Genomic DNA, 27,363 nt, shown 5'->3' with positions numbered 1-27,363 from the left:
TCATAGTATGACTTGGTCACTTCAGAAGGCATTAAGAATCAACCATGTATTGTGAATTTATAGTTGCATTTTGGTTCCACCAGGTAAAGATAATGGGTTCCTTCACTGAGTAACATTTATCAACAAGCTGAGTTCTTTTTAAAATGACAATTCAACAGTCTTAATGGTTATTTTGAATGCTGCTGAGCCATTATTACCAGGTTTGTTGAATTCAGTTTCACATTGTGGGATCTGAATTCTCAATTCCTGGGGTGCTAATTCAGAACCATTACCAACACTATTATACTTCTACGTATTAAACAGCATGGACTAGTCCACCCCTTTCTAAATCTTATCTAATTTCAACCATATTATGTATGGTCCTATAGATTTACCTGTAACCAACATAAGAGTAATTGGACTATAATTTTTTTGCATACCTCTTTGCAATTTCTTTAACAAGGAAGGAACATGTTACATGGTTGAGTCCTTTGGGCTAAGAATGATGCCAAATTGAGCAAATAGAGGTGAACAGCAATAACAGGAATCTTTGAGAACAAAAGAGAGGGAACCTCGCAATATTCATATCATCCAATCACTAATGACATTCGGCATCTTCATGTTTGCTCCCCCACAAAGCTACTGAGTGGTATTGTTCTACAGTTCCGCAGTTATCAGCAGCCATGCAGTTTTCACGAGCGACCATTCTTTATATACAACTTTAAACAGGCAGAAGGTCATCACACTTCAGCATAAACATTTTCCTGTGCCTTGTCCCCACATGCACTTGCAAAAAGAGACACCAGGCAGCAAGTGGCAAGAACCCTGACACCTTCTGGTCCATATGGGTCAGTTTTACACTAATTAATGCCGCTGTGCTACAGAAGAAACCCTGTATCATGATAAACAGAGCAGACAGGACTAAAACCAAATTGCAGTCTTAATGTTTGTCTTTTAATCTTTCATACTAATTAAAGAATATTCAGAAGCATCAAGGCATTAAGAATGTGTTCTTCAATTCCTCACAGTAGGTTGGCTTTTGAATATGTTCGCAAACATGTTCCACAGAGAGATTTGTTAAGCAAGAATTAACTGCAGTTAACTCCATAGATCAGCAATGTTATAATGTAGATGTGTGTGACAATTATTATTTCATGGCTATTTAAGTCCCATACACAAACAGTACACTATAAGAATTTAATACAAAAATCAATATTTTGTTCACAAGTTGCAGAAGGTTACCTCAACAACTGCTTTTTAATTTCTTTTCAAGTTTGTTTTTGGTTTCCTGTTGCACATTACAATTCCCCAACCAATGTGAGCAACAATCTATTCTCAAGATTCAGAGGACATTAAAAGTTGCACAGGTTCATTTGCCTGCCAAATTTGCCTTCCTGCATCCAAGCAAAAAAAAGACTTGCAATTATGCAAGCATCTCATCACATCTTTCTAAAAATACTTTAAAGCACCTCACATACAGTGAATAATTCAAGTACACTGAGTTACATAGGCAAACTTAGCAAGATTCCGAAACAAACAAAAATAAGTCGAATGACAAGTTATTATGCTTTGTATCACATTTTGTAAGGAAGCAATGTTGCCCAGGATACAAGGAGCTGTTGTTGCTTTCCACCTGTTATAGATTCCAATGCATTATCAACGTAGGCTACTGGAACAAGTCCTACATTAAACATCTCATCAGGCGCACACATTTACAATGCAGTAGTCTCACAGTACTCAACAAGAGAAAATTATCTGAAACTCCCGATGTGGAAGTCTACAATCTTCTGACTCAAAGATTGAAGTGCTGCCAACAATGACAAGGCGACTCCTGGGTCATACATTCAATGTTACTGGAATCATGTGTGAAGTGAAGACTAAGACCAGCTGCTCATCAAAAAAAAATTGGATTGAAGCAGCAGCAATTGATCTACTAATCCATTTTTTAAAAAGCTTGAGTAGTCACAAAGAACTTGCACTGCAGGAGGTACTTGAGCTTAATGTTACAAAACCAGCTGGTGTGGCATCAAAACTAAGGCAGAAAAATAAAACACAGGAAGCTGAACCTGCACTGCTCCAGGTGGGTGCAAGTTCCCAGAGCACAAGAGTCTACTGTAAATTATCTTTGTGCAAGCTACCCAAGAAAATCATATCAGATCACACTTGAGCTTGGCCAGAATTCTCCAATAATTAATCAGAAATTCAAGACATCGGACACAAAGGCAGCACAAGCTCATCTACAGCATTGGCAGTAAAAAAAAACAATTTTCTTGAATCTACAATCTGCTAGACACCACAGTGAAGACAGTGAGAGCCTCTTGACCAGTGTCTGGTATTGTGTCACTCAAATGCAACCTGGTTCCTGCGCTTTTGGTGTATGCCTTTCCAAACAAGTGAAAAATTACAGACAAAGACCTACTGGTTAGCCAATGTGCCCCATAAAATTGTGATGCTTCTCACTCCTGCTCTCTCTCCTATATCACAATACATACAACTTCCCACCCAGAGTTACGTAATTTCCTGGGACAGACAAAAAATGGGATGAAAACTAATCAATTCAAGAGGAAAAAAATCTAGAAAATTCTGTTTGCCCTCTCTCACACCTTGTCAGTCTGCCTTCCATGCACACCCTTCTATTTCTACAGATGAAACACAAAATAAAGGTTCTAACTGCATTTTTAAAATAAATAATGCTATGAATTTCCGAGTAAAGCTTCTGACATTCGTCTACTTGTTTTTCTTTTAAATAATTTGAATAAATTACACATAAATTGAATGAAAAAATATCTCAATCCAGCTTACTGGCACTCAGGTAATTGCGTATTCCATATGCAGATTCCAAATTCAACGGAGAGCGCCACATCTCCGGTCAAAAATGTCAAGTCCAAGCCAAGAGTTTCAAAAAGCACAAGACTGTTGCCAAAGCGAACAGCTCATTAAAATCCCTGAAAATTATATCACATCAGTAGCAGTAAATTCTAAGAAATGTCTAAAATGACGCAATTAGCTTAGCCTTCAATAAGATGGAAGTACAAACTGCTCAAGTTTGGCTTTAGGAACAGACTTGAATAATGGGATTTCTGCCCAGAAGGCAAATCAGAAACAAAAACAAAAGTATCTGGAAAAACACAGGTCTGACAGCATCTGTGGAGAGGAACACAGTTAACGTTTTGAGTCCGTATGACTCTGCAACAGAACTAAGGAAAAATAGAAAAGAGGTGAAATATAAGCTGTTTGAAGGGGGGGGGGGGGTGGGACAAGTAGTGCTGGATAGAGGGCCAGTGATAGGTGGAGATAACCAAAAGATGTCATAGACAAAAGGGCTAAGAGGTGTTGAAGCTGCTGATATTATCTAGAGAATGTGATAATAAAGGTACAGATAGCCCTAAACAAAAACAGAATTACCTGGAAAAACAGCATCAGCGGAGAAGAAAAGAGTTGACGTTTCGAGTCCTCATGACCCTTCAACAGAACTAGGTGAATCCAAGGAAGGAGTGAAATATAAGCTGGTTTAAGGTGTGTTTGTGTGTGTGTGTGTGTGTATGGTTGGGGGGGGGGGGGGGTGGTTTTGGGTTGGAGGGAGAAGTGGAGGGGGGTGGTGTGGTTGTAGGGACAAGCAAGCAGTGATAGGAGCAGATCATCAAAAGATGTCACAGACAAAAGAACAAAAGAACACATAGGTGTTGAAGTTAGTGATATTATCTAAATGAATGTGCTAATTAAGAATGGATGGTAGGGCACTCAAGGTATAGCTCTAGTGGGGGTGGGGGGAGCATAAAAGATTTTAAAATATTTAAAAATAATGGAAATTGGTGGGAAAAGAAAAATCTATATAATTTATTGGAAAAAACGAAAGGAAGGGGGAAGAAACAGAAAGGGGGTGGGGATGGAGGAGGGAGTTCAAGACTTAAAGTTGTTGAATTCAATATTTAGTCCGGAAGGCTGTAAAGTGCCTAGTCGGAAGATGAGGTGTTGTTCCTCCACTTTGCGTTGGATCTCACTGGAACAAGGCAGCAAGCCAAGGACAGACATGTGGGCAAGAGAGCAGGGTGGAGTGTTAAAATGGCAAGCGACAGGGAGGTTTGGGTCATTCTTGCGGACAGACCGCAGTTGTTCTGCAAAGCGGTCGCCCAGTTTACGTTTGGTCTCTCCAATGTAGAGGAGACCGCATTGGGAGCAACGAATACAGTAGACTAAGTTGGGGGAAATGCAAGTGAAATGCTGCTTCACTTGAAAGGAGTGTTTGGGCCCTTGGACGGTGAAGAGAGAGGAAGCAAAGGGGCAGGTGTTACATCTTTTGCGTGGACATGGGGAGGTGCCATAGGTGGGGTTTGAGGAGTAGGGGGTGATAGAGGTGTCCCGGTGACCAGGGTGTCCCAGAGGGAACGATCCCTACGGAATGCCGACAGGGGGGGTGAAGGGAAGATGTGTTTGGTGGTGGCATCATGCTGGAGTTGGCGGAAATGGCGGAGGATGATCCTTTGAATGCGGAGGCTGGTGGGGTGATAAGTGAGGACAAGGGGGACCCTATCATGTTTCTGGGAGGGAGGAGAAGGCGTGAGGGCGGATGCACGGGAAATGGGCCGGACACGGTTGAGGGCCCTGTCAACGACCGTGGGTGGAAAACCTCGATTAAGGAAGAAGGAGGACACGTCAGGGGAACTGTTTTTGAAGGTAGCATCATCGGAACAGATGCGACGGAGGCGAAGGAACTGAGGGAATGGGATGGAGTCCTTACAGCAAGCGGGGTGTGGGGAGCTGTAGTCGAGGTAGCTGTGGGAGTCGGTAGGCTTGTAATGGATATTGGTGGACAGTCTATCACCAAAGATTGAGACAGAGAGGTCAAGGAAGGGAAGGGAAGTGTCAGAGACGGACCACGTGAAAATGATGGAAGGGTGGAGATTGGAAGCAAAATTAATAAATTTTTCCAAGTCCCGACGAGAACATGAAGCAGCACCGAAGTAATCATCGATGTACCGGAGAAAGAGTTTTGGAAGGGGGCCGGAATAGGACTGGAACAAGGAATGTTCCACATACCCCATAAGGAGACAGGCATAGCTGGGGCCCATGCGGGTACCCATAGCCACACCTTTTATTTGGAGGAAGTGAGAGGAGCTGAAGGAGAAATTGTTCAATGTGAGAACAAGTTCAGCCAGACGGAGGAGAGTAGTGGTGGATGGGGATTGTTTGGGCCTCTGTTCGAGGAAGAAGCTAAGGGCCCTCAGACCATCCTGGTGGGGGATGGAGGTGTAGAGGGATTGGACGTCCATGGTGAAGAGGAAGCGGTTGGGGCCAGGGAACTGGAAATTGTTGATGTGACGTAAAGTGTCAGAGGAATCACGGATGTAGGTGGGAAGGGACTGGACAAGGGGAGAGAAGGGAGTCAAGGTAACGAGAAATGAGTTCTGTGGGGCAGGAGCAAGCTGACACGATCGGTCTACCGGGACACTTCTGTTTGTGGATTTTGGGTAAGAGGTAGAAGTGGGCCGTCCGAAGTTGGGCGACTATCAGGTTGGAAGCTGTGGGAGGAAGATCCCTGGAGGAGATCCAGATAGCCCTAGTGGGGGTGGGGTGGGGGGAAGGGATCAAAATAGGCCAAAAGGTAGAGATAAAACAATGGATGGAAATACATTTAAAAATAATGGAAATAGGTGGGAAAAGAAAAATATTTATAAATTATTGAAAAAAAAGTGGGATCAGAAAGAGGGTGGGGATGGAGGAGAGAGTTCATGATCTAAAGTTGTTGAACTCAATATTCCGTCCGGAAGGCTGTAAAGTGCCTAGTCGGAAGATGAGGTGCTGTTCCTCCAGTTTGCATTGAGCTTCACTGGACCATTGCAGCAGGCCAAGGACGGACATGTGGGCATGAGAGCAGGGTGGAGTGTTGAAATGGCAAGCGACAGGGAGGTCTGGGTCATGCTTGCGAACAGACCGAAGGTGTTCCGCAAAGCGGTCACCCAGTCTGCATTTGGTCTCTCCAATGGAGAGGAAACCGCATTGGGAGCAGCGAATGCAGTAGACTAAATTGAGGGAAGTGCGAGTAAAACGCTGCTTCACTTGAAAGGAGTGTTTGGGGACATGGGCATTTTTTCCTCTTCAGAGACCAGTGAGGAGCAGCTTTATTTTTCGGGTATTTTAATTGTTCACTTTGGAAGCAGTCTTGCTATACTTTTATTTAAATTCTTGGCTTGAACTTGACATTTTCAAATGCTCATTTCTATGATCATCATGCTGAGGGAACAGCAGCACAATCAGGCCTACTAGCAAAGCAATCTGGGAATAGCCACCATGCAACTCATTCAACATATTAACAGTGATTTTCTTTTCTTTTCTTGTGATACATGCAAGTCAAAAGCTACAGCATCATAAACTGTAATTAAGGACTACTGACACAAACACCATACACTAGAGTCAACTATTCTAATGTGTTCCTGGCCGGCCAACTACATTCTTACCGCTGGAAATTTGATGTCATCCAGAACTCTGCTGCCACTGTCCTAACTCGCACCAAGTCCTGTTCACCCATTGCCCCTGTGCTCGCTGACCTACATTGGCTGACAGTTAAGCAACGCTTCAATTTTGGAACTGTTATCCTTATTTACAAATCCCCCCTTGGCCTCCTTGCTCCCCAGTGCTTTCATCTCCTCCAGCCCTACAACATTCCAAAATATCTGTGCTCCTCCGGCCTCAAGCATCCCCGATTTTTAATCACTCCACCATTGGTGTCCATGATTTCAGCTTTCTGGGTCCAAAGTGCTAAATTCCATCCCTAAGCTTCTCCATCTCTCTACTTCCTTAAACATACCTCCCTCACCCAGCTTTTGGTCACCTTCCCTAAAATGTACTTATGTGGCTCATTGTCAGGAAGTCTTGTGGCATCCCTACCTCAGGGCCAGAAGTTCCGGGTTCAAGTCCCACTTGAGGACTTGATGGTCATGGAAGGGGCGTTCATAACGTGGCCAAACAAATTATCAACCTGTAAATCCTTCCAATATACCTGATGGCAGGCAGTAAGAGTGCGAGCGTTTCCTGGTCAGCCACACTGCAGGAAGCAACAGGAAACCATTTGCCAAGCATAATCATGGATTAATCCAATCAAAGTCTGTGGTCGCCAATGCCTCTTACAGCATGGCACCTTAAGAAGGCAGCGGCTCAATATCATATTTTGCTTTACAATGCTCCTGTGAAGCACCCTGGGACATTTTATTTCATTAAAGGTGCTACATAAATGCAAATTGTGCTGATGTACAAGTTAAAATATACTACATGTCTTTGGATGCATATATCTCATCTAAGCATTTGACCATGACATTCACCAGCTTTACTCCTGATTTTAGAATTCTCTACCTTGTTTTCAAATCACTCCATTGTTCATCATGTTAACAACATTTTGTATCAATATAATGTCTTTAACATAGTGCAACAACCCAAGATATTTCACAGGAACATAAGCAAAGAAAACTTAACATCAAGTCACACAAGGAGATATTAGAGGTGACCAAAAGCTTGGTCAAGGAGTAGCTTTCAAGGTGTTTTAAAGGGGGTAAGAGAAGCAGAGAGGTAGAGAGCTTTAAAGAAAGGGAAGTTTAGAGTGAGAGTTCCAGAGTTTGGTGCCTTGGCAGCTAAAGGCACAGCCGCCCAATGGTGTTGCAGTTAAAAATCTAGAATTCTCAAGAAGCCAGAATTAGAGGAATGCACAGATCCCTCAGAGGGTGTAGGGATGGAGGAGTCATACACCCTGCCTAACAACCTCTCTGGCTCTGAAAATTTAAGTTTACAAGTGTGTAATCTCACTCCTTCATAACTGAATGAGTATTGGAGATTTTTAAAAATTAAAATAACTTATTAAACAGTGGGGCTGGAGTCTTCTTGTCTGTCTCTTTTATAGCTCTCTCACTGTCTTAACACCATCTTTCTCACCCAATCTTCATTTTGCTTTTGGTACATGATTTGTATCTAATTCAATTATAATCTAATTCCTGGTTTATAGTTCCTTATTCAAGATCTCCATGCTTCAGTGAGCATTCTTCAATCCGATTGGTTAAAGAGCCTTGCCATTTCATTGCCCTGCTCACACACGCCACAGATCCCCTGTAGAGGATGCTGCACTGGAGCAGACAACCATGGACAGAAGTCTCCGTTCAAAAGCCTATAAAATCTCTGAGAAACTGTCAGCATTGTCAACAGTTAGCGCCTTTCCTTAATGGTTGGCTGCCACCAATATTCTGACCAAGCCAAAATTAAACAACACTTGCGGTATAATTCAAAAACTTTGGTCATTATCAAACTTGTCACAATAGCAAATATAAACACATGAAAACAGTATGTAACTTGCTAAGATTTCTGTACCTGCAAGAGTAGGTAGGCTCTCCAATTTTGAAAACACGCCCACAGAGCTGAGATGACTTGTTTGCCTTTTCAAGTTTAGTTGTTCCTACAGCAGGATCCTCTCCACACAGGTACCATTCCATTGGCCCCAACAGAATGTGCTGTGCTAACATTTCTTCATTAAGTGGATTAGGATTAGAACCTCTGCAGTAAATCTTTGGTACATAATAGGCAAGGTGCTGGTACACATCCCTGGTCAAATCTGCTGCTTGAAGCCAGTTCTAAAAAAAAGATAGTGCCACACATAATGGTTAAGATTCTTACAGGAGGTATTTAAAATACACTTCACAATCAAAATAAAGCTAATTTGTCAAACCTAACCTCAACAATTTTATTAAAAATGCATAAAAGTAGCAGTATCAGGGTGAAGAACAAATAATTCTTATAAATTTTACATGAGCTGTACTTTTCACAGCCAACCAACCAATTTTCAAGTGCAATGGATGAGAGTTCTGCTGTGGTGGATACTTAAAGGAAACCAAAAGCAAAGTGCAGGGCTGCAATAATTTTTTTATTCTTTCATGGGATGTGAGCATCGCTTTCAAGGCCAACATCTGTCACCCATCCATAATTGCCCTTGAACTGAGTGGCTTGCTCAGCCGTTTCAGAGTCAATCACATTTCTGTGGGTCTGAGTCAGACCAAGTAAGAATGGCAGTTTTGTTCCCTAAAGAACATGAATGAACCAGATAGGTCTTTACAACAATCTATAATCGTTGTCATGGTCACCGTTACTGAGATGAGCTCGAAATTGCAGATTTATTAATTGAACTCAAATTCCACCAGCTACTTTGATGGGGTTTGAACCCATGTACCCAGACCATTAGCCAGAGCATGACTAATTCAGTGACTTCACCACTATCCCTCCATCGCCCCAAATATTAAAAGGTAACTGGGTCTTAGAATGTATTTGCCTTATGAGACCTCTGCAAAGCACCTCAAGGCATGCTTCTAAACTGAAGGTACAATGTGAATCATACAATCGTACAGCACAGGTGGCGGTCACTTGGCCCCAGTCTAACCTGACTCTTTCGAAGAGGAATAGAATTTGTCTCTTTCCGCTGTTCTTTTCTCATGTTACTGCAAATTTTTTCTTCAAGCATTTATCTTATCTTCTGAAAGCAAGTATTGAATTTGTATTCAATATTTTATCTTCTAGTACATTCCAAACCCAAACCAGCCTGCATAAAAAGCTTTCACATCACCTCTAGTTATTTTGTCAATCATCTTAAATCTGTCCCCTCTGGTTATGGCCCTTCAGCCATAAGAAACATTTTTTTTCTACTTAACCTAGCTAAACCTTTCATAATTTTAAACACCCCTATCATACCTACTGTTAGCCTTCTTTGCTCTCGAAGAGAATAACCCCTAATCTTCTCCAGTCTATCCATTTAACAGTCATCCCTCATTATTTGAACCATTTTAGTATATCTCTTCAATGCCCAAATCAAGCTACCGGAGACCACTCAAAAGCCCTACTACAAGCTGTTAGTCTTGCACATCCAGAGGATACAGTCCACAAAACTGATAACAAATGGACAAGGAACAAACTTATATTTACATCCCGTATTTCTTGTTCTCACAACATCCAGGTATGTCACTACTAAGTATCAATTTTCAAAAAGCAAATTCCCAGAAATAGCTACCAATTCATCTGCTTTGATCATGATGAAAAGGTAAACACTGGCCAGCATGCGCAATGAACTCCACAAACACTTAAATAGCAGTACGAGTTATTTTACGTCCCATGTTTCATCTGAAAGCCAAATCCAACAATATAGCACCTCCTCAGCGATATACTTAGTGTCAGTCCAGATTATCTGCTTAAGTTCCAGGAACAGGATTTGAACCAATGATTTTTAATTGAGGCACAAGAGTCTACCACTGACCCATGCCAATACAAAGCAGGGTTATGAAATTACCTGGAGTCTTACACTGGGACCATTATAATGCAGTCCACAGGGTCCCCACCTTAAGACTGCTTTGTAGGCGACACTGTATTGTAATGACATTCTTTCAAAAACGCCAAGCTAGTAACCAGAATAATAAAAATAAAGTGAAGACAATCAATTAAAATAAATTAAATGTTCATTCTTCTAGTAAAAGAAGTTTGAATAGACATGTACATTCATTCATTAGTGAACAGATGGACATGTGTTGAAGAAATCAGTAATTCTTAACTGTTCACTTACTCCTTGTCTCTGCCTTTGCCAGATGTAGAATGTTCTGAAGTTGCATTACACTTGTGGCACCTGACTTGTCTTTAGCTTCCAACCATCTCAACAATTCTTCTAAGTAGTGGATGACTTTGTGGGATGATGGCTGTGGCTCAGTTTAAGCGTCAACATCATCATCTTCAGTTTGACGGTTAGGATCTGCTATACTGGCCATATTTAATCATTTCCTTGTCTCACTGGTCACTTTTGGGCACCAATGTTCAGCCATGCATTGTCTGCAGTATCTAATTCAACTCCTGGTATGGACCCAGTACCATTGAGAACATAGGCATCGAAGCCTACAACTCTTTTCACTTTCAAGTATTTCTTCAGTCAAGCCTTCAAATCCTCCATGTTGTCACTGTTCTATTCTGTCTTGAATGCAGCACCCAGGGCATACCTCCAGGAGTTTTGGATACAGTTGATTATCACTTCTTGCCAGACATAGCCACGTATGTAGATGCCCTCTTTCGTTTCGAATTTCTTCAGGGAAGTCATCACATTTTCCTTACTGTCGACAATTCTCCTGATCAGTTCCCTTCTGTGGTTACATTTAAGATCGTAAGAATATATGAAATAAAGTGGGCCATTCAGCCCATTAATCTTGCTCTGCCATTAATAAGATCGTGGCTGACCCGATCACAGCCTTAACTCCACTTTCTTGCCAGGTCCCATAACCCACGTTCCCCTGTAGATCAAAAATCCAGTCAACTCGGCCTTGAATGTATTCAATGACCCAGCCACCAGTGCTCTCTGAAGAGAATTCAAAAAAGATTAACAACCCTCAGAAAATAAATTCCTCCTCATGGCTATCTAAAATGGGAGACCACTTATCTTTAAACTCTGACCCTAGTTCTAGGTTCCCCACGAGGGGAAACATCTTCTCAGCACCTACATTGTCAAGCCCCTCAGAATCTTATGTTTCATGATCATTACCTCTCATTCTTCTAAACTCCGAAGAGAAGGGGCCCAACCTGCTCAACGTTTCCTCATAGGACAACCACTTTATCCCAGGAATCAGCCTAATGAATCTTCTCTGAACTGCCTCCAATACAAGTATATCCTTCCTTAAATAAGGAAACCAAAAGTGTACACAACACTCCAGGTGTGGTCCAGATGTTGTAACACTTCCTTACTTATATAGCCCATCCCCTTGTAATAATTTGCATTTGCCTTCCATGTATTTGCTGTTTGAAGGTCAATATGATACTTTGATCAAGGGGCTGAATTTTTGAACACTTTTTTTTCATTAGACAGACATATTTGCTCATCCCATCTCACTTTATAAGGTTCTCTGGGGTTGGTCATGCAAGGTTCTTATCAAGCAACAAGATGGCCTTTTTCAGTAGCTTGTTCTGTCTGAGATGTTTTCCGACATTTGGCACAAATTCATGAGTGCAACCAATCTGTGAACATTGATGAAGTCATCAAGGATTTGGGTGCCACCTTCAGTATTGGCATGGTAGCTTAGGTTTAGACAATGGAAGCATTGATGGCTCCATATTTGCCAAACAAAAGGATGGATAGCAAGATTGAAGAACTGGCATAGCATTTTAGAAGCTTTAGCGAACGACTGTCAACCTTCACTTTTTCTATTTAAATCCAGGTGTTTTGTTGGTGCCATTTCTTGTTGCTAGTGCCTTTTCTGCTAACATTTTGTAATACAGAGTCATCTCATTGCAGTTATGGACTTGTTCTTCTGTGTATCTCCTTCGCCCAAAATCATCGATTCAGCAGAAAATTATGTTGTAGCTGGCTCGTCCATGCACTGTTCTCCTCTTATAGTAATTTGCTAAATGCCGTGCCAGTTCTTCAATCTTGCGAACCATCCTTTGCTGGCTCCAAATTCTGCAGGGACTTTAGTGTTTCCATTCATTTGGTGGCAAAACTTGTAAACCTGAACTTGAATAACAGGGCCAGATTACTTGAATTCCATGGGTAGATACAGATTCACCCTCAGCTCTCTGCTGAGTGAACCGCACGTATACATTCTTGTCAAGAGGTGTGTTGTTGGCACTTTTGGGCTCTTTTTCTTGTTTGGTCATTTTCATCTATCTCCATCGACACCCTTCTCAACTTCTCTTCATTTTTTTTACCCACACATGAAGTGATGATTCAGTGAGACTTATTCTTTGCGAAATGGATGCCTGCCCATCGCTTTCCTTGATCTAGGTGATGATTTTCATTTTCTCTTCCGTGCTTCAGGGATGATTGGTGTATGGATATCATTGCAAATTTGAGCAGTATTTATACAGAGAAAACAGGTACCTTAACTAGTCACAAGGCTCTAAATCATCCGTGGGGCATTTACACATGAACAATGTTCTGAAATACACACTGAAATGATAAATTTACACAATTATAAAGAGTAGCATGTTATAGCGGACTGCATTATAGCAGAAAAACATAGATATATATATATATATATATAATACACACACACAGGTTCATCTGCTGTATTGTAGAAAAGGTGTCCAGGCATTCGAGTTTGTGAAACACTCAAGCTTAGAAGAGGAAAGCTACAAAGAGTTGAGAGTTAACTGATTTAAACAGAAAATGGTGAATGCGTAGAATGGGCTACCCAGAGAGATGCAAGAGACGAACTGTATAGAAAAAGTTACATGAGAATTAGATAAATATTTGAGGCAGGGAACAGCTGAGAGTTATTAATTTGTTATCTGCCAGAGTCTGGAAAGTCTTTTCTACCATAATCCTATTATTCTAATTAGTAAATAGAATTTGCTTTCAATTATTCTAAAAATGTTTACAGATTTTGACTTTTTTGTGCGGCATATTATAATCATATCTCAAGACATACCAACACCACAGCATTTTTGAGCTTTGCACAAAGAAAGTCAATGGCCCCATTGCACATTCCAGCACAAGTCAGAATTCAGAAAAGATGAAGGGGTAACTGGCAAAAATTACATATCTATTACAGCATGAAAGTAAAATTATTCTCAAACACTCGTGCCACAAGAGAGAATCCAACCATCTACCCCTGACATTCAATTGCATTACCAACTCGGAAACCCCCATCATCAACATCTTGTGGGCTACCACTGGCCAGAAACTGAACTGGACCAGCCATATAAATACTGTGGCTACAAGGGCAGGACAGAAGCTGGGAATTCTGCAGAGAGTAATTCACCTCCTGACTCCACCAATCCTGCACACTATCTACATGTCTGGAGTGTGATGGAATACTCTCCACTTGTCTGAATGAGGGCAGCCCCAACAACACTCAAGAAGCCCAACACCATCCAGGACAAAGCAGCCTGCTTGATTAGCACCCCACCCACCACCATGAACATTCACTGTCTCCACCACCAACACACAGTGGCAGCAGTGTCGAGCATCAAAATTCACTGCAACAACTCACTTAGAGTGCTCCTTAGACAACACCTTCCAAACCCACGACGTCTACCGCCAAGAAGGACAAGGGAAGCAGATACTTGGGAATACTACCACTTGCAAGCTCCCCTCCAAGCTACTCACCATCCTGACTTGGAACTATATTGCCATTCTTTCACTGTCACTGAATCAAAATCCTGGAACTCCCTCTCTAACAGCACTGGGTGTACCTACACCACATAAATTGCAGCTGTTGAAGGCAGCAGCTCATCACCACCTTCTTAAGGACAATTAGGGATGGGCAATAGTGCTGGCTGAGCCAGCAATGCCCACACCCCATGAAAGAATTAAAAAAGCATTCTTCTAGTCAAATTTGCACACTCATACTGTAACAGTTCAAACTGCATCAAATTACTGGCAAAAGTAGTTTGTACTGTCATCAATTAACTCCTTCAAAAATAAAAGGTACCAAAAAATTCAGAGTAGGAAGAATGGTTATAAGGCACACAGAGGAAAATGACATCACACCCAAGGTTTTATATACTTCAATGTCAAGACCTGTTTAAAAAAAAGCTGGCCAACTTAAAATAATCAAGGCACATAGTAAAATGTTCATTTTCCATAACCAGAGAAATGTTGCCAAATTTTCACTTGGGTGGTAATTCATACAGATAGAATCCATAAATAAACAGATTGTATGCGGAAGAAGCAGGCTTAATAGGCTAACTGGCTTTTTCTCGACATCACCCCCGGCAAATGGTAAAAGTACAATAAAACTGCTGTAAAAAAAATCTACGATTTTAATCCATAGTTCATGTTATAAAAGGAGATATCGCAACAATTTTTTGCTAGCAACTATTACCATCACTTAAGCTTTAACTATCACTTAAGATAAAGCATCACAATTAGCTACTGTGTTGCCTCTGTTACCAGAGTGACCATACTTCAAAAATACTCAAAATGCTGGGCTTGAAGACCAGAAGACCAGAAATTTTCCTCCAAGACAAAAGCCACTGAGTTTGCAGATCAATTTTCTAATCAAAGCAATTTGTGACCCTTTATTCTTGTAGGTTTAGTGCGGGCCTGAGAGAGCAAGTTGGTTATCCAATAGGACAGCAACCCTAAGAGCAGTTCTTATAAAGTTTCCCAATCCACAATATTCAAGAACGTCAACATTTTGTGACTACATGGTCAGTACCAGCACATTTTAATTTACTCTAACCTGGAAGCTGCCTGAAACTCATCAAATATGATATCCTAAAACTCTGGAGAACTACAGTCCTAATTATTACTTATCATTCTTTCAAAATCTCAACTGACAAGTTTAATTTATCAACAATCTCAAGCTCTTCAACTTGATCAGTAACAAAGTGCAATATACATACTTTTATTTTTAAAAACTGAATAAGCCACAGGTCTTGGTAATTGACAATTAGATAAGTTACCTTTTTAAAAAATTATGCTGTGTTGCTGAGCAGTTTTTTTAAAAATTCATTAATTTGGTCAAAAGATCAGTTCCGGTTAAAGAATAGCATGATCCTAAAGGAATCTTAAAAAATGAGCTCTTACTGCTTCCTGCTCTTGCTGTGGTGCTCATCATACCCTTAATCAAAGGTTTCCAGCGCCCGTAGTACGTTGCTTTTGTGTTGCTGCAGTTTATTCACTTTTTTTAATTAAAGATATTTAATGCACTTTGTTAGGACAACTTCAAGAGCTCGAGCTGGTGAAACAACACAAGACTAAGGTTCAGGGAGAGAATACAAAAGAGATTCAGCAAAAACACAACCAATGAACAATTAAACCAAACAAACAGAGGCACAAACACCATGTATCAGCATTTCAGTGGATCTCACTCCCTTGTCCAACATATAAACCTGCATATAACAGAAAAGGGTTAATTAGCTCCAAATGCAGTTGCTGCTGATAATAAATTTAATAAATGTGTTCATTTATTTGACGGGTGTCAGAAAAATAACCAGGAAAAAGCCAATGGGCTCACTTACGTCCTTTGCAGAAAGAAAACTGCCAGCTCTAGCCAGTCCAGCTTACATGGAATTCTAGTGCTCTTCTTGGATTGTTCTATACCCATTTAGGTTACTGATAGACTCAAATATCCCATTGAATAAATGCATTAAGTCAAAAAATAGTGGTCATTTGCATGATTTTTTTTTTGCTGCACACACAATGATGGGGTGAAAATGACAGATTTAGAATAAGTAGTACAGATGAATGAAAATGACTGCAGAAAATTGAATAATGAGACTGAATTACAAACAATAACATATTTGAAGAGTTAGATGATAAACAAGAATGATTCTCAATCATACAAACCTCAGTACTGTAATATTGAAAAGATAAACATGCTCTGAAGATAATACACTGCTAATGTCTATCATTATGGCTGCTGTTTGTTTGCGCTTCATCTGAACAACAAAATAGCATTATGATGAGTCTAAATGTATAACAGAAATGACTAGAAAGTGATTTTGCAAGTGTTCTGAAAAAGATTTGCAATAAATTCTAATACAATAATTAAGGGTCATGAATAGGGAAATGCAGAAATTCCTAAATTGCAGCACAAGAAATGTGGGCAAGAGCACCCTTCATCCAAAATGCCACTCAATGGAAATGCAAACATTTACAGGGTGACAGAGAGGGTAAAAAAATAAGGATTACATTGGTCTTTATGTTCTTGAGCCTTCTAAGAGCCAAAGAGGTACTTGTGGGGATGCACCATAAAGATGTTGTTATTTTGTAGGCAAATATAGCAACCAATTTACACACAGCAAGATCCCATAAGGCCCCCAGCATCACAAATGCAAATCTTCAACTAATTCGATTCATTCCATGTGATATCAAGAAATGGCTGAATGCACAGATAAGCAATAAGTGTTGGCCTTGCCAGCAATGACCATGTCCTATGAAAGAATGAAAAAATTTAAATATATAAATGTTCATTTAATCTCTTCTGGGAGTGCTGATGAAGGTATATAGGCATTGGCGCCAGAAAAAACTCCTTGCACTTGTTTGAATTTTTTATGGGACCTTTTACATCCACCTGAACTAGCGGACAGCATGTGAGCTTAATGCCTCAGAGAAAAACAAACCATTTTTGTTTTTCTCTGAGGCATTAAGCTCACATCCTGTCCGCTAGTTCAGGTGGATGTAAAAGGTCCCATAAAAAATTCAAACAAGTGCAAGGAGTTTTTTCTGGCGCCAATGCCTATATACCTTCATCAAGTTCTGTCGAAGGGTCATGAGGACTCGAAACGTCAACTCTTTTCTTCTCCGCCGATGCTGCCAGACCTGCTGAGTTTTTCCAGGTAATTCTGTTTTTGTTTTTTCATTAATAGTGTTTCCTGATCAAACTTAAGTGAAGAACAAAGAAATTATCCAACAGTACAGTAAAGGGAATTTAATTATCTCCATTTGTCTTCTACCCCAGTGGGTCTCACACTTTTATAGTTGAAGACTTTTCAAATGGATTGGTAAATCACAAATCACCACCCCACCTAAATTGAGCTACATTGTGTTATATAATACTCATATTATGAAACTGCTACATGTAAAGAGTGCTTCAATAATGCTTTTAAGAAATCAAGTATTTACTTACAGACATAATTTAAATGGGTGTGTCTGCTTTTCATTGAATCTCTATCCTTGGTGTGATGTTTGACAACAGCACTTAAAAATCATTCTATATAAAAAACAATGTTTCTTGATTTTCAGGGAAAAGTGGTTGGAATTTCAGAATGCAGCCCCACAAAACACTTGCAAAAAAAATCACATAAAATTAAAAAATACAAAATCTATTTTACTGTCTGGTAAATCAGTGACCCTGCAAAGGATGGTCTGAGACCAGTATGACAGCTTTCTGCATCTACTAGAATGACAATGTACCAAGGCAAGAGGCTGCAAACTTTATTTATCTCATCACACTGCATGGGGCTTTTAACCATGAAGTTGAGCATCTTACACAGCAGCTGGCAGTACTGAGTAGCTGTGTTGCAACAAGTTGAGATCTCAGCCCTGACCACAATAACCTGAGCCATTGTTCACCCATAAGGTGGGCTCTGCTTTACAAGCACTTTCAGATTATTTCATGGATTCCCCCACCCAGAAATTCTCCTCAGACCCCAGTTTGAGAACCACTAGTCCACACACAACATGCCCATTATTCCATTCCAATAATACTCCAACTACAAAGTGTTCTATAATATCTGTTCACCTTGATCTATACTTCAACCCCTGCAACCTAAAATCCCATGTCCCCTCTGTTCCAATATTTATTTTACATTTTCTTCATTCACCCCCTCACAGAATTTATAATGGCAATAAAAACCCTCTAGAACCACTTCCATATAAGCTTGGATATGGAGTGTTGGTTGTCAATCTGGCAACGTTGCCATCACATCTAAATCAGTTTCCTTCGCAGATACACACTTTCCAGTAAGGATCACTTACTTGCTGAGTTTGTGGGCATTGATTCTTCCTTACAAATTTCAAATCTACAATCTTACCAACCCTGTGAATAACATTCAGTTTTTGGTTCCTCAATAATAAGGACAGAGTAGTTCCAAGCAATTGGATGTTTTTTTTTATGTTTGTTGTTTCGTAGGGTGTGGGCATCCCTGGCTAGTCCAGCATTTATTGCCCACCCCTAATTGGCCTTAAGGTGGTGGTGGTGAGCCACTTCTTAAACTGCTCCAGTCCATGTGGTGTCAGTATAAACACAGTGATGTTAGGAATGGAGTTCCAGGATTTTGACCTATGCAAAAAGAACAGCCCAGTACTTTTCAAAAACTTTAAAAAGCCAATCTAGCCCTGCAAAAATCTGGCTTTTTGTCAATCACCTTCAACCCTTTATGAGCAAAGAACAAAAAAAAGTGATGCCCTGATGCATCTGCCATGCTACACCTTGAAGACAAGTCAACATTTGCTCCACGTTTAAAACAAGCCAAACTTGGTTCACCTCACTCTGATATGATGCTTACGGGCATGAGCAGATACCCTTCCAGGTTTTATGTCTTTGAAGCAAACTGATCCATCCTGGGATAGTTTTCCCTACTTCAAGAATATCGAACACATCACTTACACCCCCCAGCCACAAGAACGGAAAAGAAATTAGACCAAGTGATGACATTTGTTACTGCCTTGGTAATGGCAGTTATCCTATCATTTATAATCAATGATCTCCAGAGTCCCATCCCAGCACCCCCACCCCTGCTCCAGCTCTTGCTGAGATTGATTGCTTCAACACCCAGAAGAATGCCAGGTCACCACCACTCCTCCTCATCTATCTCACCACCCTACCATTACCAATTAGATTGCTCGGCAGTCAGGAGAATGCAAGGCAACTGCCAATCATCACCATTACTCGCTCTCCCATCTTCACTGCCAATTTCCATCCTTTTTTTTCCCCCTCCTCTCCCCTATCCCTTCTTCCCTGTCTTTTCCACTTATCTCTACCCATATCTTCTTCTACCCTTTCTGCACCGTTATCCTTCCAAAGTCAGGCACAATGCCAAGTAGATTAATGCATTTTGTATAAATAAGTTATCTTTTCATTTTGTTTTAACCAGTACATGCCTTTTTGCTGTGCCATTTATGCTGCTTAATTGAAATTTGAGGTCAATTGATGATTTTAACAACAGGAAGCCAAAGAAGTCAGTAAGGGCAGAAATAATAAACATGCAGGACAGGTATTCAGGTGATAAGCTGAAGTTGCTGTAGCATGGAGCTCAGAAAGATAGTGGCAGATGTTGTAGAAATGCAGTCTTGAGGCAGGAGTGTGGTTATTTTTATCAGAGGTGACGGAGTGAGGTGAAAGGTGCCAACATGTGATCTCAAAGAGATGAAAGTAGGCAATTTTAGTCATGAACAATATGTGCAGTTTGCAGATCAGCTCAGGGCTGAATAGAAATATCCAAAATTTCTGGTTTAATCTGAGCAAGAAACCAGGGAAAGAAATCAATTTAGGAGCCCTTTGGCATATCCAAATTGACAGCTTTTGTCAGCCTGAAGTTCAATTTGACAAATTTCTAGCTTTTGATTTTAATCTGATTCCAGAAAAGCAATCTGGCAACATGGAGATGGTTAAGAGGTAAATCCACATATCTTTAGCCTGCAGGTGGAAACCTGGTCCCTTGCAATAGATAATGTTACTAAGGAGTCCCAAACAAATGAGGAAAATAAAAGAACATTGAACACTGAAGTACACCAGTGCTGAGGCAGCTGTACAGCATCAGGAATAGAAGCCATCGCTTAAAATGAGGGAGTCAAACTAATTAAAAAGAATTCTGTTTATGTAAGCTGCATCATAAAGGTCATGGAGGACCATATGGCCAACTGTGTCAATGTCTTGGACAGGTCAATAAGGGCAAAAGGAAAGAAAACATCATGGTAACATAAAACAATGTTGTTGAGTTGATTCAGTGCTGTGGGCTGATAAAAGCTGGACTGGAGGAATTCAAATAGGAGAAAGATTAGCATGACAGTGGGTGACATAAATCCTTCAATGATCTCAAGAGACTTCTGATAACAGGCATAACAACGTTCAGAAATACTCCCTTGACTCTCAACTTTTTCTGAAGTCAAGCCAGGCTCTGACTCAAGATTGACATTAGAACTTATAAATATCAGTGCAAAGTGAGGCAACATTTGCAGCATAAATATCACTTGGCTCATAGGTAGCACTCATCTGATTCAAGAAAATTACAATTCCGAGCTCTTCTCCACAATTTGAGAACATAATTTAGGCTGAGAATGACATGCATATTTTATACAGTGGGCCTGATGAGACATCTGGCACTTAGCATGGGCCATATTCAACACACTGGGGCAGACTTTAGTATGCATTTCATCCACTTTTTGAGTATAAAACTGGAACATATAGTAGCTTCAGGGCCCTGAGAACCCATTGCCATATTGGTCCTCATTGTTTTGAAGCATTCCTGGTGGTCTCACGAAATCAGTAATTTAATGTCAATAAGAGTCTAACACCTGTTTCAGAGCCTGTCTGCAGAATTCTTCAAAAATTGAACCCTGCAAGCTCTGACTCAAGCTTTTCCATGACTGTGGGCCATTGCCATCCTGCCCTTAGAACTCTTGTGTTTTATAAGTTACAGGACTAAAGTGGGCCCGAATTTGATCCCCAAAATAGGGCAAGGTGCCTCTGGAGGAACGATATCTTATTAAAATGAGGCCCGAGGCATGAATTGCAGATGTGCCTCAGGCACCAACTTCTGACATGCATTTGAATTTCCACCCGACTATATTTTTTTTTAAACAGATTTTAACATGCAGTTCTTCAAAAGTTCTCCCGCAAAATGGTTTTAATGAGATACCTATTTCATGGGTAATCACACCTGCATGTTAACAGCAAACATAGCAAATATTAGCAGATATTGCTGCTTTTAAATGAGGGTGCTAAATCATAAAATTTATCTAACTTTCCTATGCACTTCGCATTTTTCAAAATATGGTTTGCTTCAGTATTTGAGAATATTCTATTTTAACACTATGACGAAATCAAGCATAATGGCTTTCCATTCACATCCACGAAGATATGAGATTCATTTCATAATTCACCTAATTTACCTAAATGGCACCAACTGCACTCTGAGTTACTGTTTGCACAGTTTAAGAGGAGGAGTACAAAAATTATAGTAAAGACAATTGTCAGAACTTAAACCACACTTATTTCTGATTTTTTGAAAGGTTGGATTTTCTTTTGTGTGAAATGCACCAGAGCTGGCTGTTGTTTTTCCTCAATGAATCTGCTGCACTTCCATTTTTAAATTAAAACATTGAATTACCAGATTTGTCATCACCATTCATAAAGTAATAGATGGAAATAAAAACAAATCATAGGTTTAGGCATAGACACATCTGCCTCTCTAAGATTTATGGACTTGAGACATGAAAATCCTAGCCAACAGAACAATCGCCCAGTTCAACCCCATTTTTCAACTATACCCTTTTGTCAGGCACTAAGCCACACTTATGAAATCATAACATTGCATAGTCTAAGCAAAATCGTGAATAAACTAGCATTTTTCTTTCAAGCGACAGAGTGCAACTTCAGCATTTTGTGTATCTGTTGAGTTTCTGCTTCCGTCCCTCACTCTGGATTCTGTATCAAGGAGCAGGCTTAAAAGCCTCTAGATCCAAGTTACTTTAGCTCCAGTCTTTTCTGGATCAGTTTAATTTAAAACTCACCTTTTCCTTAACGTATTCATCTTCCACATCAAACAAAAACTAACATAGGTTAGTGCCTATGAGTGCAGTGTGTCACTACTCCACCACACTACACAGAACCAAAGCTAATTTCGCTTTCCAAGTAGGTTATGCAGAATTAACATTCGCAGGAGATTAAAACAAAAACAAATCCACTCACATTGTCTTTTTTCAAAAAAGACAATCAGTCCACCCTTGCTAACGTTCCAAATTGCTAAAATCAAAAGAATACATGGATGATCAAGAAGCTCTTCGAACTATGATTATAAATATGCCATTCAAAAATAATTTCAAAAAATAATCCTCACAGCCAGGACAGCCAGTTTCAAATCTCATTGTTCAGCTGTTCTCCTTGCTGCTGCTTGAAGTCAGATTCAGATACGTACTCTGTGAAATCTCACACAAAGAACTAACACGCAAGATGGGGAAAGTCAGATTCAGGGTTTGCTGTCAAGAAAGGAGCCAAGAAACAGAGGGCATCCCTCCTCTTTCCTTCCTCTTCAAACTCACCATGACTGGTGGCAGTTGCAGCTTGCAATATGCAGCAAGAATCCCAAGAGTTTATCCCTTTGTTCCCCATTCATCCATTCCTGGAAACAATCTTTCACTCTTTGCCCAGAGTAACATTCGCACCATACAAATGCCGGACAATGACCCATCTCCAACAAAAGAGAATCCAACTATCTCCCCTTGACATTCAATGCATTACCATTGCCGAATCTCCCACTCTAAACATCTTGAGAGTTACCATTGACCAGAAACTGAACTAAGCCAAACATATAAATACTGTGACTACAAGAACAGGTCAAAGGCTGAGAATTCTGCAGCAAGTAACTCACCTCCTGACTCCCCAAAACCTGTCCACAAGGCACAAGTCAAGAGTGTGGTGGAATACTCTCAACTTGCCTGAATAAGTGCTACTCCAACAACAGTCAAGAAGTATGATGCCATCCAGGACAAAGCAGCCTGCTTGATTGGCATCCCATGCAGCACCTTAGAGGTTCACTTCTTCCATTGCTGACGCATGGTAGCAGCAGTGTACATCATCTACAAGATCCACTGTAGTAACTCACCAAAGCTCTTTCAACAGCATATTTCAAACCCACGACCAATATCATTTAGAAGGACAAAGACAGACGCTGCATGAAAACACCACCACCTGCAAGTTCCACTACAAGCCACTCACCATCCTGACTTGGAACTATAATGCCGTTTCTTCACTGTCACTGGGTCAAAATCCTGGAACTTCCTTCCTAATGGCACTGTGGGAATACCTGCACCACATGGATTGCAGCGGTTAAGAAGCCAGCTCACCATCACCTTCTCAAGGGTAATTAGGGACAGGCAATAAATGCTGGCCTAGCCAGCAATGCCTATATCACTTGAACAAATAAATAAAAATAAAAGCCTCCAGGGTTGGACTTACCCATCACTCTCAGCATCGATTCCACTACGTGGTTACTGCTGCTTCAGCCCATCTCCCCATCCCTTCTCACTGCCTAAGACAAGGGGAGGCGGTGGCATAATGGTTATGTCGCCAGGCTAACAACCCAGGGTTCAAAATCCCAAATCAATGACTAGTAGAATTTAAACTCAATGAATTCAATTAATAAATCTGGAATTAAAAGCTAGACTTGGTAATAATGATCATGAAACCATTCTTGATTGTAGTAAAATTTGTCATTTACTCATATCCTTTAGGGAAGGAAATCTGCCGTCCTTTCCTGGTCTGACTCCAGGCCCACAACAATACGGTTGACTCTTAAAATGCCCTTTGAAATGACCAAGCAAGCCACTTGGCTGTATCAAACCACTACGAATGAAAGAAACCAGATGGATTCCCTCCCTAACAGCACTTCGAGTGTACCTGCCCCAGATGGGCCACAGCAGTTCAAGGTGGCAACTCACCACCACCTTCTCAAGGGTAATTGGGGATGGGCAGTAAATGCTTACCTAGCCAGCGATGCCCATATCCTGTGAAAGAATAAAAAAAATCTATGATACCCCAATTCTTGGAGCCGCAACCTCCTAAAATTCCCTGTATCCACCTCCCACCATTCCCCAGAAGTTCTAATCTTCCAAATGAATCCCGTCCTATCCAGGGAGTTGCACTCTCCAGAACCACTGCCACCCTCAAGTCCCAAGCTCCTGATCGACCCTTCCTGTCTTGGGAATACCAAACTGTTAGTGGATTATTCCCTGCATCTGAATCAAATCTCAACAGCACACCTCCCTCCCACCCCTCGGTGCTCCAATCTCCCATTTTCCAGGAAAGGAGTCACAGACTAGGAGCAGTGCCATGGAGATTCACTTCCTATTCCATCAATCTTGGCAACCTAAAGCCCAGCATATAACAGGCGAAATTAAACTCTTACGTGGATGATACATAGGCACACTTGATCTAGGCTGATATTTCTGTGTTGTACTGAGGGAACACGACTGATTGTCAGAGATGCTATCATTTCGAGAAGTTAAACTTAAGTCTTCCACTTTGGTTCGGTGGTGGCATTCTTGCCTAGAAGTCAAAAGGTTGCAAGTTCAAGTCCCACTCCAGAGAGTTGAGCATTTCAGTACTGAGGGGGTAATGTACATGAAAATTAGGGCACTCGCAGGGATTACATAAACCTCGCAATGAAATGGTGAATGAGGAAAATGCTTTTCAATGGGACTCAATTGGACAGGTTCCAACAAAGCAAGGGCAGCACTGGTTTGGGCAGTTACTCTACAGCAAATTGCAGTACAGTATCTGTATATGACAAACAGGGGAGCCTCTAAGCAATGCATCAGTGAAGATTTCAAAATTGAATAGAGCCATTATTGCAGCTCTAGACCGAGATTTTCAGACATTTTCAGGTTAATCCCTCCATTCGGGCCGCACTTCAGCTGCAACCATTCCAGTCTCTGCTCCGTCATGGCTGTCATCTCCCCAGGAAAAGAGAGAGCGAGAAGAAAATGCGGATAAGCGAATATCGCTCATGCGATGGGCGATGCGGTGTACAAAGCACGGCTAAGTGAAAACGCGAACAAGGAAGTCGTGAAAGGCAGGGCTTTACTGTAATGTCGGAGATGCTGTCTTTCAGATGAGACTTTAAACAAGTTTAAACTAGGTCTTGTATGACCCCTCAGGTGCTGTAAAAGATCCAAAGGCACGATTCAGAAAGCAGTGGAGTTCTCCCTAACTACTGGCTAATATTAATGGCTCAACATCAACATTAAAACAGTACATCTAGTTACAGGTTTCTCTGCTGTGCGCAAACTGACAGCCACATTTTCCTACATTACAACAGTGACAGTACTTAAATGGCTGCCATGTGCTTTGACATCCTGACACATAAAAAAGCAAACTTCTCTCTTTCAGATGGCATATTTCACATATGGGGTATTAATCCCAATTCCTAGCCAACATTTATCCTGCAGTCAACCCCACCAAATTTGCTATTTTTGCTTATCTTACAACGACTGGACACCAAGATAACTATCAAGCACTTAAAGGTCTCCATTTATGAAACACTTCATTTTCCTTGTTTCTTTTTGGGAAAATGACACCCCGTGAACCATCTTTTATTCAATATGCAGATCTAATTTCTTGGCACGCTTGCCAAGGTTTCAAAGGCTAATAAATTTTACCTCAAAAATCAACTCTACTTCAAAACTCAAGTGCATATTTATGAGGTGGTAATAGATTCAACTTGTTCACCACCAAATTTCTGTAACTAAGACATTTGGAGCGTGGCCAATTAACAGATAATAACAGCTGGTATTTTTTCATATTTTAACTCCTGAAGCTCGTTTTCTTCAGTCAACCTGCTCCTCGCGTTCCGGATTCGGGATATTTAAATACTAGTTACATATCATTCGAGTGGATGTCAAATAATTTGTTTCTGATGAGGTTGTCGCTTCACGTCAACAGCAGCAAGTACTGAGTCCGGTAAGTTAACAACACGAATGGATCTTCAGATGTTAAAACAAGTCATGCAAAAAAAAACAATCATCCCCGAGTCTCTTGGGGATCCCAATAAGAGCTTGAAGCGCTGCTGGTCCTTTGACCAGCCTTTCACCTGACCAGCGGACACCATGTCTCAGCAAATCCGAGGACAGCGCCGCAGGCCTAGAGAGAGAGAGATCTTTACATAGCAACCTTCTCTCTGTCTGAGAAACACAACTGCTGCTTTATACGGGGAGGAGGGGGGGGGGGGAGAAATCAAAGTGAACACCGGTTCTCCACCGTATTAGCGAGAGGAAAATGAACACAAGGTCTATTATATTTCGTACCAAGGCGATGTCTTTCGCCGAACAGTCCATTAAAAACTTCGGGATGGACGGAACCTCTTCCGACTCAGTAGCCGCCATCTTGGATTTCTGGGCCTAAGAAACGGGAGCAGGTCCGAAAGCGGAAATGATCGTCACCAAGGCCAAACATCCGCTCGACTGGGGCACGGCTCTCAGCCAATCATACTCTTCCATTGTCAGACCAATAACCAGGGTACGAAGTTAAGACAAGACCATTGTTATTCCAGTGTTTTTGCCAACTTTTCAACTGCCAAAAGAATTCACTTGTTGACCAATTTATTTCTTATTAAATTTAGACCGCCCTCCCCCCCAAAAAAATCATTATCTTGATCAGAACACAAAAGCAAAATACTGCAATATGCTGGAAATCTGATATAAAAGCAGAAAATGCTCGCAGCGACCTGAACATCTCTCCACAGATGCTACACAAAAACAGAATTACCTGGAAAAACTCAGCAGGCCTGGCAGCATCGGCGGAGAATAAAAGAGTTCTGCTGAAGGGTCATGAGGACTCGAAACGTCAACTCTTTTCTTCTCCGCCGATGCTGCCAGGCCTGCTGAGTTTTTCCAGGTAATTCTGTTTTTGTTTTGGATTTCCAGCATCCGCAGTTTTTTGTTTTTGTTTTTATCTCCACAGATGCTGACGGCTGAGTAATTTCAGCATGTTCTGCTTGTCTTGATCAGACTTGTTTTTCTAATAGATCACACCTTTCTTAATGTTCATTTGTTCCTGCATAAGATTTGCACGTTCTTGTGGGGACTATTCTGAAATATCAAAACATAAACCAAATCCTCAATTTATGCTGTGTTAGCTGATTTTAACCTCAGTGCTCTTGGGTTGGTAAAGCAAAAAGATGGCCATTTTGCCTCTTCCTGATGGTTACCCAACAATCCCTGCT

The 27,363-nt window shown here is 40.9% G+C and overlaps 1 protein-coding gene across 2 annotated transcripts in view; it reads right to left on the bottom strand.

Annotated features, from left to right (window-relative positions):
* ubr2 (ubiquitin protein ligase E3 component n-recognin 2) overlaps window positions 1-26,577 on the bottom strand; it is a 141,609-nt gene extending 115,032 nt beyond the window's left edge. For both annotated transcript variants that reach the window (XM_041215180.1, XM_041215188.1), the window contains exons 1-2: window positions 26,447-26,577; window positions 8,329-8,588 (exon numbers count right to left, since the gene is read on the bottom strand). In XM_041215180.1, coding sequence (XP_041071114.1) covers window positions 8,329-8,588; window positions 26,447-26,524 — 338 coding nt within the window. In that variant the 5' untranslated portion in view covers window positions 26,525-26,577. The remainder of the gene's footprint in view (window positions 1-8,328; window positions 8,589-26,446) is intronic.
* Between the last annotated feature and the right edge of the window lie 786 nt (window positions 26,578-27,363).

Source organism: Carcharodon carcharias, chromosome 2 (assembly GCF_017639515.1).
Source record: "Carcharodon carcharias isolate sCarCar2 chromosome 2, sCarCar2.pri, whole genome shotgun sequence".
In the NCBI taxonomy this organism is placed as follows: domain Eukaryota; kingdom Metazoa; phylum Chordata; class Chondrichthyes; order Lamniformes; family Lamnidae; genus Carcharodon; species Carcharodon carcharias.
Note: the sequence above shows the minus strand (reverse complement) of the source record. Positions and strands in the feature narration are given on the sequence as shown.